This window comes from Odocoileus virginianus, chromosome 5 (assembly GCF_023699985.2).
Source record: "Odocoileus virginianus isolate 20LAN1187 ecotype Illinois chromosome 5, Ovbor_1.2, whole genome shotgun sequence".
In the NCBI taxonomy this organism is placed as follows: Eukaryota; Metazoa; Chordata; class Mammalia; order Artiodactyla; family Cervidae; genus Odocoileus; species Odocoileus virginianus.
The window spans coordinates 48,946,315-48,964,558 of record NC_069678.1 but is presented as its reverse complement, the minus strand read 5'-3'; the positions used below and the strand labels follow the sequence as shown (position 1 = coordinate 48,964,558).

Here is an 18,244-nt window from a genome sequence, read left to right as displayed (position 1 = left end):
AGTCAAGATGAGTAAGTAGAAAATATTAACTGGAATATTTGGAAAAGGCCATTTCCTCTTAGTTGGATAGCTTTTGTGTGAGTGGATGTGTGTGCTTGAAAATAAGGGCATTTTGTTATACACATGTTACAGTAATCATTTTTCTAGGAAAAAATTCTTTTAGTTCATATGATAAGATCATTGACATCATAATAGTAGCTAACACTTCCATGGACATCATTGTTTGCCAATCACATTTAAGTATATCACACATTTATCTCATTTAATCCTTGCCTCAGCCCTTTGAAGTAGGTAGTAATATCAATCCTGTTCTACAGATAAGGAAACTGGAGGCTCAGAGAGGTTAAATCCAAGGCCACACAACCAGTAGGTGGTGTTGCCAGGATTCTAATACAGGTAGTCTAACTCCAGAGTCTGTACTTTTAACCACTACACTATCAATATTCCCTGATGCACCTTAGCAGATTTTATAGCACTATTCAAATATCTCAAGCACTGTTAACAAGGTATAAAAGAGACTTGGTTTACTTATTCTTGGATAAGAAGCATCAGGGAATGGAAGTCATAATTTACTGACATTAATATTAGATGAGAAATTTCAGGTCTGAATGTACCCAGTTAAAGAATTAAATTAATTAAATTTAAATTAAATTAAATATTAATAGAAGTTTTCAGCAGGAATATCAGTAAAATCAGAAATCATTTGTCTTCAAGTATTTCAGTGATGATCTAAATTTTAATTGTACTTTCATCTGAGACTTTAGAAGGCATACTGTCTTTCTCTGTATTTATTATAAACTGAGAAATGGTTTGCAAGTTGGAGAAATAAAACTTGTTTTCTTATCATCTATGAATACAGCCAAAGTAGAAGGTAAAGATGGTATCAGTTGAATGATTAGTTATAAACTTCTAGGTTTTTTTGGTAGTTAAAATACTACCTTTAGTTCTCATTATCTAAACATATTTAATATTTAAATTGTGATTGTAAAATAAAAAAGAACTCATACTTCTGTAAAAAATAATTTCTCTGTACTTATTATTAAAGTATAATATTCCAAGAAGGGAACTTTGTTAAATCTATTAAAAATAAAATGTAATGTCATTAGAATATTTACTTAATTCTGGCCGTTGGCTCCCCTCATTTATTATTAAGCACAAAAGTTTTGTTGCTATTAACTTTTATAAACAAAATAATGAATGTAAAGTTTTATGATTTGGTTGAAAAAATTAAAATCATTTCTTTAAAATACATTGTAACTGTCCTTCAATTAGAGAGAAACCACCCAGCATAAGAACTTGACCTTGTAAACTACAAACATTAAAGAATCTCAGTGTTTGTAATTTTCTTTTAATAAAGGGAAGAAAATTGTGTTTTCATGGAATAATCTCATCAATGTTTGAGTGGTAAAAATTAAAAAACACAAATGCTAATTTCATTTGTTAAAAATATAGCCTTAAAGAAATTAAAGGAAAAAGTATGCTTCCTAACTCACTAGTTTTTGTTCATGCTTTCTGCCACATATACACATACCTATGAAATCAAATAAGCAATGATTTATGTAATTTCTAAAGTGTTTCAAATAGACTTATTATGTAATTTTTTGGTTTTTATTTTTACTTTTAAAAATACATTTATTAAATGAATGTTTACATCTCTGCTCCATTTACCCTACAGGCTGCCATTACTTTTCCTTTTACACACTCTATTTTGTCATGATAACTATTTACAGGGAAACAACTGCTCTTGCACCGCACCCCCCCCAAAAGAAAAAGCAACCCACATTCATTTCAAACAAACTTGGATGAAGAAAATTCAATACAAAGTGATTATGTAATGGATTTTCAGCTCTTAAGTGGTAGAAGAGACAACTCAGTCTGAAAAAGTAAATGTAAGAGTAAAATGTTTCTCAAGTACTATGTAGTTTAATGACCACATTGATTTATTAGCTTCTTGTGTGTAATTGCAGTGGGTATATTTGTATATATAATTTTTCTTATTATTTTCTAAGGACAAGTTTCCAGGTATGATATTTATAGTGCTTCTGAAATCATTTTAAATAAGCCATTCCCAAATGTTGGAAAGAATTACTTATACCGCTTATTTTTAACAAAACTTAGTTAGATTATTTTTTCATTTAAAAGCTTATAATTGCCTCCTTATTAACTTGGAGTTCCAAGTTGAGGTGAATTCTTGCATTTCAGCACTACTACTCTTATCCTTTTGTTATTTATGATATTTGAAAAAATATGAAAATCGTTTATCACCCTTCTTTCTGCGTGACGAGCCAGATTTCTTTCCATTTGTTGATGTTATGCATCTTTCAGAAATGGGAAAGATCTAGTAGTTTTTGGCTTCTAAAATCATTTAACATGTCAATTTCTGATAATATTTCTATCTTTCTGAAAATGATTGACTCAGATAAGAATCTGTTTTTTTTTTTTTTTAGTTCCCAGAATTGCCTTCCAGAACAATTTAATACTTTTTATACTGCTATACCAATGTTCTTTGATAATGAATATTTAGTGGACTTTTCTTAGAAACTAATTCTAGAATACATGATTTTTATTATATTTTTATTCTACTCTCAGTGCTGATCCTTGCACTGGATTCCAAATTGCAATATGCTTTTCTAAAAAGTAAGAGTCTTAAGGTGACTTTTGATCTTAGCATTTCCCCCCAAGTTTTTTGGACTTGGAAAGTTTATCTTTTGACATTGAGTATTCCTTGGTGGTACTAAAAATTTTTGCTGAATAGCTTACAAACCTCTGTAACCTATAAGTAGGCTAGATAGATACTATATCTTTCTATATCAAGGTGTTTTTAAAGTAGAGTTTTGAGAAATAGTAAATCTTAAGCTGTTAAAATGCACAAAGATGAACATTATGAAAGAATTGCTGAATCATTTTCATAAGGCTGCTTGGTTTATAGAGTAGACGTTCCCATATTGTTAAAGGTTAACATGATCATTGCCTTTTCATTATCCTCTACACATATATGTACATTTAGTTTTCTCATAAATGCTCTTTTTTCTTTTCATTTTACAGACTTAAGATATTTAAATACAGTGCTCTGTGCAATTCTTTTGATATTTACTTATCAACCCATCTTTCCAATATTAGAACTAGGAGCGTTTTTGAAAAGATGAAGAAACTATGTAGAAGATAAAAGATGAGTTATATACACTGAAATTATTTCTTATAAATATCCAAAATATATATTAGAAAAGCAGGCATCAAAACAGTGTATAAAGGATATATGACATAAACTTTTTTAATACAAAATAGAAAACTACCAAAAATAACCATAAATATTCATAGCAAAAGAAAGGATTAGAAGGAAATATACTGACATTTATTGAGGATTACCTAAAGTGGTAAGATAGGAAGTTTTTTAAGATTAAAAACTTTTTTTCTGTCTTTTTTCTTTCCGTGTTTTCCAAAATCATCAATGAGTGTTTATAATTAGGGAAAATATGTTTTTAAAAGAAAAAAATATTTCTCATATTATACCTTGTAAATAGCATATCCAGATTCTAAGCTGATTCAGTTAAAGTCTTAAAAGAAACGTGAGTTTTTACTGCCTGAAACCTGATACTTTTTCCTGTCTTTCCGGAAGCAGCACAAAAATTCTTTAAATAGTGACCCTAGGAATGAGGAGGGCGGATCTCATTCTGTTTTAGTTGAAGTAACTAAATCAGATATGAAGCTTTCACAAATATTAGTCTGCCTGAACTATTAACTATTGCATACTACAAAAAACCCCACAAAACTTATTAAAATCATCAGCTAAAGACATATTTAAGTCCTTTACTTATTTTAAAATATTGCTTTTGATATTTATGATATATAGCCTTTTACAATGTGAAATTCCTGGCATTTCTGATTGCAGACCCTAGGAATTTTGAAAATGACACAAATTATTTGACAATTTTAATTTAAATATACCATATTTTAATACTGTATATCTTAATTTGAATGACTTGAAGTTGAAATTAAAATAACTAAAATAAGTATTTTTATCTGTATATATCTAATTTTAATAAGATACTTAATGGCTAGAATGATATTTTTGTTGCTTTTTCACCTAGAATGGAGTAAGTAAATGTGTAGTTATGATATTCTATGCTGAAATACTGGTTTCTTAATCCACTTGGCCTCTTAAAAAGGAAACAAGTATGGTAGAGCCAGAAGGAAAATGAATAGTTAATCGTGGAGGAGGAGAAAACCTAGCTCGGTACTTTGACTAGAGGCAGCTGGGGAAGTGACGTCCTGTAGCATTTGCTGTTCTAGAAAGTGCAGAGACACGTAGTGAAAATGGGAGGATCTAGAAGGAGGCCGTCTCCCGTGTAGTGTATATTTATCTGTAAGTGAGCCGTTGGGGAAGGAATTAAATACTGAGACGCTGTCTGCTTGCTGCCTTAAGACAGCGAAGCTGAATTGCTGATTTGCTTTAACTTAAAATACCCAGCTTGGTTTATTTTTCTTAGAATCATTGTATTGCTAAGACTGGGGACGCTGTTTTCTTTCACAAAGGGATATCTAAGTTCATTTCAAGGCACTCGAAATGGGGAAAGACTATTATTGCATTTTGGGAATTGAAAAAGGAGCTTCAGACGACGATATTAAAAAGGCTTACCGAAAACAAGCCCTCAGATTTCATCCGGACAAGAACAAATCTCCTCAGGCAGAGGAAAAATTTAAAGAGGTCGCAGAAGCTTATGAAGTATTGAGTGATCCTAAAAAGAGAGAAATATATGATCAGTTTGGGGAGGAAGGTAAGAATTCAGTGTATATCTTTCTGTCTCTCTTTTTTCTCTGTCAGCTTTGTGGTTATTAAATTCTCTGACATTTCAAAAGTAGAAAGACAAATAATGGATAAAAGCAAGATTTCATCCCTGATCATATGAATGAATGTTACATAGCTATGAATGAAATGTACCTGTTTGCCCTTTTTTGGATTTTGACATTTTGTGTAACATATATGTTCTGCCATTAGATTTGTATTGTTAGCATTGTATTTGAAAAGAAACCTTAAATTCCCATACTCATTAAGAAATTGTGTCAAAAGTCTTATGCAACCTGTTTTTTTTTTTTTTTTTTTCCTAATGAATTTTCTGCCAGAGCCAATAAAGATTCTTCATTTAAAATCTTAAGATTGGCAGTTCAAACTCTGGGTAGTTTATATTTTATTCACAAAAACAAAAGTAGTTTTTTGCCTTTCTTATGGCAAAGCTAGTTTAGATTAAACAGGACAGAATCTTCTCTCTGAGAAGCCGAAGGCCCAGGCATTTAGCTGTAGTTGTTTTTGGCATTCTGCCTGGAGAGGAAAGAATTTTCCTGATGTCATAAAATACCAGAACAAGTTTTTAGCTTAATTGTAAACAGTAATTGTGTGCCAAGAAACTGAGATCTCAGAAATGCAATTTTTGACCTAAAATGGCCACCTCCTTAGAACAATGACTGATTTACTTTAAGATAACATTATTTCTTTTGAAATTTTACTATCTAGGTGTAGAGGAAGGCATGATAACTTCCCTTTCCTCTCCCTGCCACACTTTTGTTTCTTGGATTGTGAGATCTGAAACTAGTTGAATACAGTAAATGGGAGTAAAATTTAAGATTATCCTTTTATCATTCTGGATTTTAAATTGTCCATCATTGCCATATAAATGTAGCTGTAAAGTAAGACAATTTAAAATTGCTAATTAACAGCAACAAGAACATTTTAATTTTTACAAGTTCTGGAATTTCAACTTTTTATATCAGGACTAAGTTATTTTATTACTAATTTTTCTCCCCAAATATTATTTTAAAATCATTCATTGTAGTTATGAAAACTTTTTTTTTTTTGCTTTGTTGCATTTAATGTTAAATTTCCCTAATTAAAAATCTATCTTAAAATACAATGAAGTGGTGACTGCTTATTTTGAGTTAAAGAGTTAAATTTAGTTAAGCAGGGTAATTGTGTAGAGGTGTTTTTTTTTTTTTTCTTGTTATGCTTTTTCTTTTTGATCTGAGTTGCCCCAAATTGCAGTTTCTGCTGCTATGAGGACCTGCAGTGTCAGGTTCCTGCAAAGTAAAGATTGGAAAAAGCAAGTAGTGGGCAGTTCAGTCCTTCTGGTTCCTTATGGCCGTACTACTCAAAATGCTATGATTTGTTTTATCTGAAAAGCTAAGCAGGATTCTCAGATACTACTAGCTATATACTACTCTTTCTGAAGAAGTTATTTTGTAATTTTGTAAAGATACCTACAAACTCGGTGTAACACTATGAATTCCCATGAAAAAGCAAATATCCATTGATTTAATCCATAGCTCACTAACAGCCCAAATCTGTCTATAACTAAACCATAAGATTCAGTGTTTCTAAGGATATTTATCTTCAGAATTTTCAAGTCACCAAATGATACATTTTTCTTGGCTTAACATTACCTCTTAATAGTGTTTTTCTTGAGTTATATTTCTCCAGTTTGATTTTTACTGAGTGTCATCAGTGAAGTGAATTTTTAAAAAACTAAAACAGGATCATCTATGTACCCCAAATCTTTTATTGTTCTTGAATTAGATAATTGATATAAGCAATAGAAGTAATAGTGAAGGAAGAATAAGTTTTTTAAAGCATTGAAATATATTATTCAGAAATACTATTATCTACTTATATTACTTTAAAATAGTTAAAATGAAAGTTATTTGATTATGTTTTAGAAATTATTCTTCCTTTACAGAAAAGCATTATAATTATTTATCCTTTATTCAAAATATCTCATTAAGTATACTGTTAAAACGTGGAAAAATATTTTTGTTTCAAAAAAAAAATTTTTTGTTTTTTTGCCTGTCATTTATCTGTTTGTGCTTGCAGACCTGGTTGCATAGCCCTCTGTGTTTCTCTAGAAGTAACAAAACACTAATTTACCTGATACACTTTTCCCCCTGAATTATTACATTCTCTTGTACAACCTGAAGCTGTGGGAATAAACCATGAACTGAGAATTGTATGAGTTAAACATGCTAAATTTGTATATTTAGGACCTAGGAGAGCCAGTGATCCCAGTATATTTGTGTTTTGAAAATGTCTAATATCCACAACTTTAAATGCTGGGTTTTAAAAAGCTGGATAAAAAAAGAGGTGTTTTAAATTTACCATATGACCCAGCATTTCCACTCCTGGGAATCTGTAAAAGGGAAATGAAAATACAGGTCCACACAAAGACATGTACGTGAGTGTTCATTGCAGCATCATTTGTGATGGCCCCAAATGAAAATATCTGAAAGTATCATCTTTTAGTAAATGGATAAATGAAGTGTGGTATATATGTATACACACACAGACACACACACACACTATTTAGCAATTAAAAGGACTGATTTAATAAAACATGCTTTGTAAATGAAATAACCTCAAAAATTATGTCATATGTAAATGAATGCATATTCTATTATTCCATTTATATGAAATGCATGGAAAAGGTAAATTTATAGACAAAGAAAGCAGATCAGTGGTTGCCTAGAGCTAGAGGTGGTAGCAAGGATTAACTCCAAATAGAAATGAAATTACTCTTTGGGTTGATGGAAAGAAATGTTTTATAACTGGATTGTGGTGATGGCTGCACAGGTCTATAACTTCACTAAGACCATGGTATATTTACAATGGGTTACTTTTATAGTATGGAATAAATAAAACTTTTATAATAGAGACATTTCTCCATAGTTGAATAATTTGAAAACAAAAAACATAGAACTACTGAAACTTGAAATTGGATTTTGATCTAATTTCTCCCCCAAAGTTTTAGGTTTAGTTCTGAATTGTTCTGTGAATGTCAACAGAAGTTCATATTAAAAGACTTAAAAACAGATTTTCAGTAACACATCCTTTTAGTGGCCTAGTTTTCTAATATTTCTTTCTCTTCATATCTTCCTTTTTTGTTTGTTTCACTCAATAACTTAAAATTTCAACATTGAAAGGTAGTATTTATATGACCAAATCTGTGTTTAGTACATTAATCTTTATACTAGCTATTAATCTTTATACTAATTTGCTGCTTCTGTTCTTTATATAGTTAATTAACAATCTATTTACTATATATTTAAAAAATAAGTAAATTGGATCTCTATGAATCAAAACTTTAAAGAATCTCATTGTGCTAGTTAACTCTAAGTTTTGTTATAAATCTGGATTTTTGTATATTAGATCTCCTTAAAAGTAATTGTTAAAGTCATATAATTGTTTTTTCCTTGAAGTGCTAATTTTTCTCCAGCGCTGCTTCTTTTGATAAACTTTAATCAACTACTTAATGGATATCATTGTTATGAATAATATCCCAGACACATAATTTTTTTTTTGGATTGCAAATTGGTTGGTGGCTTGTTTTTTAAATAATAGCAGTCTTGGTACAACATAAGTAAATGTTAACTCTGGGATACATTTCTTGCTCACAGGAAGTGATGATGGTGTCTAGAAAAAATTTTGGATAGCATAGATAGTCTAGCTGCATACTAAAAGTTTCCATGAGCAGTCAAAATGTATGTAGTGAAAAGTTGACTGTATAGTTGATGACAGGCTTGTTCAAGTGCTGGGCAATGCAAGTGATACTTGCATAATAATTCATGTTATATTGGTGTGAATTTTGGTAGGATTTTCTCAGTCACAGTAGTACACAGTTGACTGTTTAGTGTCAAAGCTTTATTGGAGGGTGTTTGTTATCTTTGATGAACGTCAGTTCAGACAGTGTGTGAATCTTCTCAGGGACTCAGTAATCCTGCTTGAGTTACCATTTTTGGCAAAGGGCAATTAGGGAAAAGCCAAACGCATGATGTAATAACTTAAAATGTAATTCTTTCTTTTCATGAATCCATTATACATCCAAAACAGTTAGATTTTGTCTTGTAAAGGGTTCCATTGGGCAGGCTAGTTTACTCAGTTTACTTTATGAACTCTGTTAAATCATTATACTCTATTTGTGGGATGAAAAATGGAGTGATTGAAATAATTTAGTATTGGTTTAATCACATTGTTAATGACCTTGAGTTATATACATATTCTATCATTTAAAAAAATAATCTGCCACTAACTTTTTTTTTAACATTTGGAGTTATAACTATACCACTAAAATTTAGAGAAAGGAGTTTTGAATGAGCTGTATGTTAAATGTTCTTGTGCTGCTTATACTTGTCATTGCTTTCTACAAGGCATGTCCTGAGTGGAAGATGCCAAATAGAATAAGACATTTAAAACTCTCTGAGAAAGCATGCTGAGTGACTTCTGTAGAGTTGTTTACCATTAAATTTCTCATATGTGCATCTGTAATTTTACTTTATGTTGTTTTTGCTTCTGCCTTTTCTCTGTCTTGACACTGAAGACACATCTTGTGTTTCTTTTGAACACTTTAAAAATTAGTTCTTCCCTGTATTCAACACACATGAGTGGCTGTCATTTTCAGAACTGTATACATTAACAGTGCAAAAATGAATAAAATGTATTTCCTGCCCTCAAATTACTCACTGATGAACATATTTGAAACTCTTAGTTTAATTCTCTTGGATTTTTTTTTTTTTTTTACAGTTTTATAATTTTTAGGTTCTGTTCCTGCTTGTTTCCTTGGTCAGGAATGCCCATAAGGATCATCCAGAAACTTTGCTGAGACTGGAATGATATAAATCCTTGTCAGTATCGATCCCTTAGAAAATCACTGTACTGTTGTTTTGTAGGTTTTAGTAGAATCTTTCTTCAGTATGTAGTAGAAAATGCTACTTCAAATATGTTATATCTTGTGAACTACTAATTGCTTAGTTGAGTCTTAGAGAACAGGATCAAAGAGTCACTGTCTTGGTGTCGGAAGCAGGTTGTCCATAATAGACAAAAATAACCAGCCCAAAGGTCTTACAGGTCAAAAGGGTTTACAGCTCATGATTTCAGTTTTCTTTTTACATGCTGTTGAAATTAATGCTATCATGTGATATGCCTAGATAAACAGTTTCATTATTTAGAATATGGATAGTAATTTTAGTGACTAAAATTTTCTGTTAATGGGATTTTTTCCCTTTCTGCCATGAATGAATTCTATTTTAATTCTCAAACAGTAAAAGATGATCTGAAATATAGTTATTTTGAATATGATATTTTATATCACTGACATGTGTTCACTGATTATGATGGTGCTCAAAGATGTAGGTTACATATTTTGTTTGCATTGATTACTGAAGATCTTTCGATTGACATCTTTTTTTTGTTGTTGCTATTTTTAAAATTATATTTAAAGTATAGTTGATTTACAGTGTTGTATAAATTTTGGCTGTGCAGCAAAGTAATTCAGTTATACATGTATGTATTCTTTTCCATTATGGTTTGTCACAGGATATTGAATATAGTTTCTGTGTTATACAATAGGACCATGTTGTTTATCCACCCTATATATTGTAGTTTGCATCTGCTAATCCCAAATTCCCAATCCTTCCCTCCCCCGACCCCTTGAATGACATTTTTTAAAAACCTAAATTTATATACTTCAGATCATCAAACCAGTAGCTTATAAGAGGTTCCCAATTTATATTTATTTTCTTTTTTATGCATGGAACAAAGAGTCGGGAATAAATTATTGTTAAAGATGGGGATTTGGAGAAAGAATCTGAAAGCTAAAAATTTAACTTAGGGTGGAATGATTGGTAGTTAAATGGTTGTTTTGTATTTAGTTATAATGGCATTTCTGACCAATATTAATAAATAGCAACCTAAGTTAGCCAAAGTTTATGAGTAATACAATTTTTGAAAGTTTAACTTTCAAGAGTTGTAAGTATTTTTCTAACCATGCTTATCTTCTCACTTAGGGTTGAAAGGAGGAGCAGGAGGTACTGATGGACAAGGAGGTACCTTCCGGTACACCTTTCATGGTGATCCTCATGCCACATTTGCAGCATTTTTTGGAGGTTCCAACCCCTTTGAAATTTTCTTTGGAAGACGGATGGGTGGTGGTCGAGATTCTGATGAAATGGAAGTAGATGGAGATCCTTTTGGCGCTTTTGGATTCAGCATGAATGGATATCCAAGAGACAGGAATTCTGTGGGGCCATCCCGCCTCAAACAAGATCCTCCAGTTATTCATGAACTTAGAGTATCACTTGAAGAAATATATAGTGGTTGTACCAAACGAATGAAGATTTCTCGGAAGAGGTTAAACCCTGATGGGAGGAGTTATAGAACTGAGGACAAAATTCTCACTATCGAGATTAAAAAAGGGTGGAAAGAAGGCACCAAAATTACTTTTCCAAGGGAAGGAGATGAAACACCAACTAGTATTCCAGCAGACATTGTTTTTGTCATTAAAGATAAAGATCACCCCAAATTCAAAAGGGATGGGTCAAATATAATTTATACTGCAAAAATTAGTTTACGAGAGGTAAGTTAGTAGGACATCAGATTCTGAAATCAAGCAGAATTATGCATGTAATCTTATGGAATTTATCTAAATAATAACTAACATTAATGTTTACTACACAGCATTCTTACAATTTTCATAAGAACCCTCTAAAGGAGTACTACTGTTTTGCCTCTTTTGTAGATAAGATTATATTTTCTAAGTAGTTATTTATACTAACAATTTAAATGCCAATTTTAAGTGCTAGCTAGATTATATACTATGAGGCCTACCTAGTATGGATTATCTGTCCTCTGTTTTTGCAGTTTGTCAAATCTGCATTGTAATCTCATTACCTTAGTCCATGTATAAGATTTCTTCAAAAGTTGTTAACTTTTAATAATTATATAACAAATAAGGTATTAAAAGACAAAATAAGTTATGATGGTACTACTTTAATACATTAGTTTGTATTTATTCTATTTTTAGGCACTGTTTCTCAAATTGGATTATAATCCTGCAAATATGCCCATGTCAGTTCCCTACTTAAAATTCTTAAATAACTTCATAGAGCATCTACCATAAAGTCTACACTCTTTAGCTTAAACTAACAGGTTGTTTTTACTCTAATTTCTACCCATACGTGTGCATACATTTCCCTAAGTTTGGTATATTGTTATCTTGTATACCCCTGTCTTTGTCTGTGTTGTCCTCTATGGAACACTGCTATTCCTCGCTCTGCCTCAACACTTACAGATGGTCCAGTGCTTACCTCAAGCAATCTGTATTCCCAGAAGCTAAGGGGGTGCTTTGGGTGCCCTTTGTCTCACAAAAGAATTCTGCACATACTTCTCTGACAACTTTATACTGTACTATAATTACTGGTTTGCTTCTGAATTCTTTGTGCATTCCTTGTGGTGGGGTCTGTGTTCATGGTCCCTGTATGTTCAGCATCTAGCAGCAATATATGGCATATATGGTACTCAGTAAATATTTACTGACTAAAACAAGAAATATATTTGTTGTCCTAACGTTTTCACTCCGGAGAAGTATGTAGTTGCTCCTATCTTTTTCTTTTTGATTCTTACTTTCTCCCTCTTCTCTTCTCCCATTCCATCCTTGCAACTTGCATAATAGCAGCCTCAAACAGTTCATTTCATTCTAGGACAATGTGAAAGACATTCTTTCCTCCTCTTTTCCTTTTTCCTTTTCCTTTCCTTCCCCTTCTCCTTTCCTTCTTTTGTAAACTATCTGATTATGTGTGTCCCGAAGGGACTTTTTAATAGGGAAAAAGTCTTAAAATTATTGATTTTCTTTTGGAGGTTAAAAATTTACTTTAGAATCGTTCTTTACAGCTGGTAATGTTTTTGTTTAGAGTTTTATATTTTGAAGTTTGTTAATTTTATTTGGTTCATTTTAGGCATTGTGCGGCTGCGCAATTAATGTGCCAACCATGGATGGAAGAACCATACCTATGACAATAAATGATATTGTGAAACCTGGAATGAGGCGAAGAATTATTGGATATGGGCTACCATTCCCGAAAAATCCTGACCAACGTGGTGACCTTCTAATAGAATTTGAGGTTTCCTTCCCGGATACTATATCCTCATCATCCAAAGAAGTACTTAGGAAACATCTTCCTGCCTCATAGAATGAAAAACTTTGTTAACCATATTTTGATAAGGCACTGAAAATATAAAAGGACTGGCCATTTACTGATGTAGATGTGAATTCTGTATAAAGACATGTAAATTATTTTGAGGGTTCATTACATTGCATGAACAGAGACGGGTCAAATAAAAAGGCAAAAGGGATTTTTGCAGTTAGAGATGAAGAGAAAACCACTCACTGTATTTTATTTCATTTCTCCCAAGTCAGAATTTTTTAGTATTTTGCTTACATGTAAAATTCATTTCTGTGGAGTTAACAGATGTATTTCTAATAAAGTACTAGGCTATTCAAGTACTTTATTTCTTATATATTTACACTGTCAGTGTGATAGGTTCTGGTTTATAATGGAAATTTAAATTCTTAACTAAACTATACATGTGATAGGTACTTCTAGAAAAGAAGAACCCAAGTTACTTGGAAATCTGGTTAACTAGATTAAAATCATATGAAATGCTGCTATAGGGCTGGTACCCATAAAAAAGTATCCTAATACATATATTTCACCATTTTGATTTTTAAAGTATGCTGTAGCATTTCTTAATAACATAGTTATAATGTTCTTATGATAGACCTTTTCTTCATAAAAAGGAAATTAATGGCAATTTATCTCCTGTGGAAATCCCAATTGCCTGAATTACTGCTATTTTAGAAATAGGTTGTTTTTAAAATGCCATATATAATTTTATGCAAATTAACTATATATCTTGGACTTAATAAATTATAGGTACATTTTATTGTCCATTAGTTAAGGATAATTTGTTTGATAATAAACGTGTTTTTAGAGGAAATATTGTTACTTGGAATTAATTTTCCAATTACACAGTCTTCTATAACTTACTCATAATATGCTGTATGTACCATATGCAATTTCCCTAAAAAGAATAAACTACCACTATGGTGTTAAACCAAAATATGGGGAAAATAAACACTAACTGCTGCTTATGAATGATGTTGTTACTACTTGTTATGCATATATATATTTTACTTTTTCATATGTATAGATTGCATTTCTTAGGTGCTTTAATTTTTTAAATATATTTACGTTTAAAAAATTATTCTGTTTTCTGTTTTATAGCTATAGTAAGAATGATATTTTGAAACAAAGTTTTTGGTTCAAAAGAAATTTTCAGGATAATTGGTATACAAGGTTTATTGGACCCTATCACCTTTTTAGCAGAATATGGTCTTCTTTTAGAAATTCAAAACATATACTTTATTCAAAACATATACTTTACAGCTTTATTGAGATATAATTCACATGCTAAAAAGTTTACCATTTTAAAGTACACAATCCAGTTGTTTTAGTATATTCACCTTATATAGCCACTTTGTAATTTTAAAACATTTACATCACCCTAAAAAAACCCACATAACCATTAGCACTCACTTCCCATTTCTCCAGCACCTGGCAAACACTAATCTACTTTCTACTCCTATGGATTCATCAATTCTGGACATTTCTTATAAGTGGGATTAAATAATATTTGGCTTTTTTGTTTATTTCTTTCACTTAGCATAATGTTTTCAAGATACACCCATGTTTCCTCATTCAGTACTTCGTTCCTTGCTTTATGGATGAATAATATTCTGTTGTTTGGATATACAACATTCTGTTTATCCATTCATTAATTGATGGGCATTTAGGTTATTTCCACTTTTTGGCTATAATGAATAATGCAACTCTGAACATTTTTGAACCACTTTTTCTATACATAATTTTTAAATTTTCTTGGGTATATACCTCAGAATAAAATTGTTGGGGATAATCATATACTTTAATTGCAAATGGAAAATGCTTGAAAATGTCAGAGAATTCATAATCATGCATATTATTCCATTAATTCATAAATGATTCCTTTATAACTTTCTCTAAGTGACAGTTAAAGCTCCTTAAGGAAGTGTGAGCATCATGATTTTCTCACATCTAAAGAGATAAGAGCTGAAAAGCATCAGTGAGAGTGGTAGGCGTGGTTTCTGTTTTAAACCCACTGTCATTATTTTCTTGATTAAGCATTTTCTCCCAAGTTAAATGATTTGTAGATTAGATAGATGAATGATCTTTGGATTAAAGAATATTTGTTAAAGTACAGAATTATTCTAACAGTAAAAAAGAATTAATTGGCATTGCCATATAAACACAGTTTATTGGGGATTCCCTGGTGGTCCAGTGGTTAGGACTCTGCTCTCTCACTGCCAAGGCCCTAGGTTCAATCCCCGGTCAGAGGACTAAGATCCCACAAACTGCGCAGCACAGGCAAAAAATAAAAAGACAGTATATCAGTATCTCCCAGGTCTTAAAGGGTATCAATAGTGCTAAGTGCCCAATTTTCATTTGTTGAGTGTTGACTTAATGTAGAAATAGAGTTTAAAGTTTTCTTACTTGCTTATCTTATGAAGGTACTTTTGATTTTAAAAGGTTCTCTTAATGTTAAACCAGGTTCTTAGATACCTGGAATAGTTTTGAAAGTATTGTGTATCTTAGTAAGCTAATAGATAAAATATTACCTATCCTGCAACTGAAATTTAGTACATCATCTCTGTAGCTTATTAGAGTTTTGGGTTTTGTGAATGTAGTTCTCCTTTTCTTTTCTCTTTTGGCCCCACCACGTGTCTTGCTGGATCTTGACCTGGGATAACCCCAGCCTATGGGCTATGAAAGGACCGAGTCCTAACCACTGGACTGCCAGGGAATTCTCAGTTTATCTAAATGTGATTCTTAAGCCATTCTTATAAAGAGGAAACTGGAGATTTAGGAAAAGAAAAGTGGAGATTTATGTCATTCACATAAAGGGAATGACAGGAAAATGCAACCTTAAACATTAGAAATAAAACAGAGGCAAAGAACTCTACTCCTGTTTCTGTTAAAGGGATGGCACTGAGATGAAGATAAAAAACTTGGACCAGAAGTACTCCTGTATTAAATTGTAATAGGAGGTCTATGTTAGAGAAGAGCTTGAGAAATTATTTAGTTTTGTTTATCTAATAGATTAAAGTTTGCACAGTGTTGTTTTAATTTTTTTTATTAGTTGGAGGCTAATTACTTTACAATATTGTAGTGGTTTTTGTCATACATTGACATGAATCAGCCATGGATTTACATGTATTCCCTATCCTGATCCCTGCTCCCACCTCCCCCTCCACCCGATTCCTCTGGGTCTCTCCAGTGCACCAGGCCCGAGCACTTGTCTCATGCATCCAACCTGGGCTGGTGATCTGTTTCACCCTAGATAATATACATGTTTCGATGCTGTTCTCTCGAAACATCCCACCCTCGCCTTCTTCCCCAGAGTCCAAAAGTCTGTTCTGTACATCTGTCTCTTTTTCTGTTTTGCATATAGGGTTATCGTTACCATCTTTCTAAATTCCATATGTATGTGTTAGTATACTGTATTGGTCTTTATCTTTCTGGCTTACTTCACTCTGTATAATGGGCTCCAGTTTCATCCATCTCATTAGAACTGATTCAAATGAATTCTTTTTAATGGCTGAGTAATATTCCATGGTGTATATGTACCACAGCTTCCTTATCCATTCGTCTGCTGATAGGCATCTAGGTTGCTTACATGTCCTGGCTATTATAAACAGTGCTGCGATGAACATTGGGGTGCACGTGTCTCTTTCAGATCTGGTTTCCTCAGTGTGTATGCCCAGAAGTGGGATTGCTGGGTCATATGGCAGTTCTAATTCCAGTTTTTTAAGATATCTCCACACTGTTCTCCATAGCAGCTGTACTAGTTTGCATTCCTACCAACAGTGTAAGAGGGTTCCCTTTTCTCCACACCCTCTCCAGCATTTATTGCTTGTAGACTTTTGGATAGCAGCCATCCTGACTGGCGTGTAATGGTACCTCATTGTGGTTTTGATTTGCATTTCTCTGATAATGAGTGATGTTGAGCATCTTTTCATGTGTTTGTTAGCCATCTGTATGTCGTCTTTGGAGAAATGTCTGTTTAGTTCTTTGGCCCATTTTTTGATTGGGTCATTTATTTTTCTGGAATTGAGCTGTAGGAGTTGCTTGTATATTTTTGAGATTAATCCTTTGTCTGTTGCTTCATTTGCTATTATTTTCTCCCAATCTGAGGGCTGTCTTTTCACCTTGCTTAAGTTTCCTTTGTTGTGCAAAAGGTTTTAAGTTTAATTTGGTCCCGTTTGTTTTTGCTTTTATTTCCAATATTCTGGGAGGTGGGTCATAGAGGATCCTGCTGTGATTTATGTCAGAGAGTGTTTTGCCTATATTCTCCTCTAGGAGTTTTATAGTTTCTGGTCTTACATTTAGATCTTTAATCCATTTTGAGTTTATTTTTGTGTATGGTGTTAGAAAGTGTTCTAGTTTCATTCTTTTACAGGTGGTTGACCAGTTTTCCCAGCACCACTTGTTAAAGAGGTTGTCTTTTTTCCATTGTATATCCTTGCCTCCTTTGTCGAAGATAAGGTGTCCATAGGTTCGTGGATTTATCTCTGGGCTTTCTATTCTGTTCTATTGATCTAAAAATATGGAATGCTTCATGAATTTGCATGTCATCCTTGAGCAGGGGCCATGCTAATCTACTCTGTATCATTCCAATTTTAGTATATGTGCTGCCAAAGCGAGCACTGCACAGTGTTTTTAATCTCAAGTATATATTTTTCATAATTGGGACTGGGAATGAAGGGGTTCAAGAGATGGGATTAACTGAGAATCCTAAAACTTGGAAAATATGAAACTTTTGGGATGAGGGTATGTTTCTTTTTTATTAATTGCCTTCTTTATATGTCTATTATCTAACAAAGTAAAAATAAATCTGCAAGCATCTTATGGAAACTGTGCGAATGAGAGATCCTGAAAAGTTTCTAGAAAGCAAGGAATGGTAAACCATATTTATTACTAATTAAAAATATAAATATCACTTTTTACTTAGTACAACCATCATTTTAGTTAGCATTAAAAGTGACTTCTGGGTGCAGCCCCAGCCCAACCTAGATCCCCCACCCCCCTCACTCCAATGTCCCCCACTCCGGGCCTGTCAAAGTGTGCCCCACTCCTGGGCAGCCCCACACCCCCTACTCAGGAGCACCATGCTCTCCCCTGGGCAGACCTCCTCCCCTCCCTCCACAGGACTGGGTGCCATCTCCAGGCCACCCCCCCCCCACCTCCTGTGCCCCATTGTCCCTCTGGTTGAGTTCCCCCAACTCCCAGGAACATACACATTAACCAACCCACCTCTGGTGACTCCATTTCCCTG

The 18,244-nt window shown here is 32.7% G+C and overlaps 1 protein-coding gene and 1 non-coding gene across 9 annotated transcripts in view; one reads left to right on the top strand and one right to left on the bottom strand.

The window, feature by feature from the left end:
* Window positions 1-13,968, top strand: part of DNAJB4 (DnaJ heat shock protein family (Hsp40) member B4) — a 42,410-nt gene extending 28,442 nt beyond the window's left edge. For 2 of the 8 annotated variants that reach the window (XM_020891987.2, XM_020891986.2), the window contains 4 exons: window positions 1,731-1,889; window positions 4,534-4,775; window positions 10,822-11,390; window positions 12,769-13,968. In XM_020891987.2, coding sequence (XP_020747646.1) covers window positions 4,565-4,775; window positions 10,822-11,390; window positions 12,769-13,002 — 1,014 coding nt within the window. In that variant the 5' untranslated portion in view covers window positions 1,731-1,889; window positions 4,534-4,564 and the 3' untranslated portion in view covers window positions 13,003-13,968. Of the gene's footprint in view, window positions 1-1,013; window positions 1,890-3,944; window positions 4,776-10,821; window positions 11,391-12,768 lie in introns of those variants that run through there. The other 6 variants (XM_020891994.2, XM_020891997.2, XM_020891999.2 and 3 more) reach the window with 4 other exon arrangements.
* Window positions 13,969-17,509: 3,541 nt separating this feature from the next.
* LOC139035305 (U6 spliceosomal RNA) lies at window positions 17,510-17,616 on the bottom strand. Its single transcript, XR_011487976.1, has one exon. It is a non-coding gene; the product is annotated as a U6 spliceosomal RNA (small nuclear RNA).
* Between the last annotated feature and the right edge of the window lie 628 nt (window positions 17,617-18,244).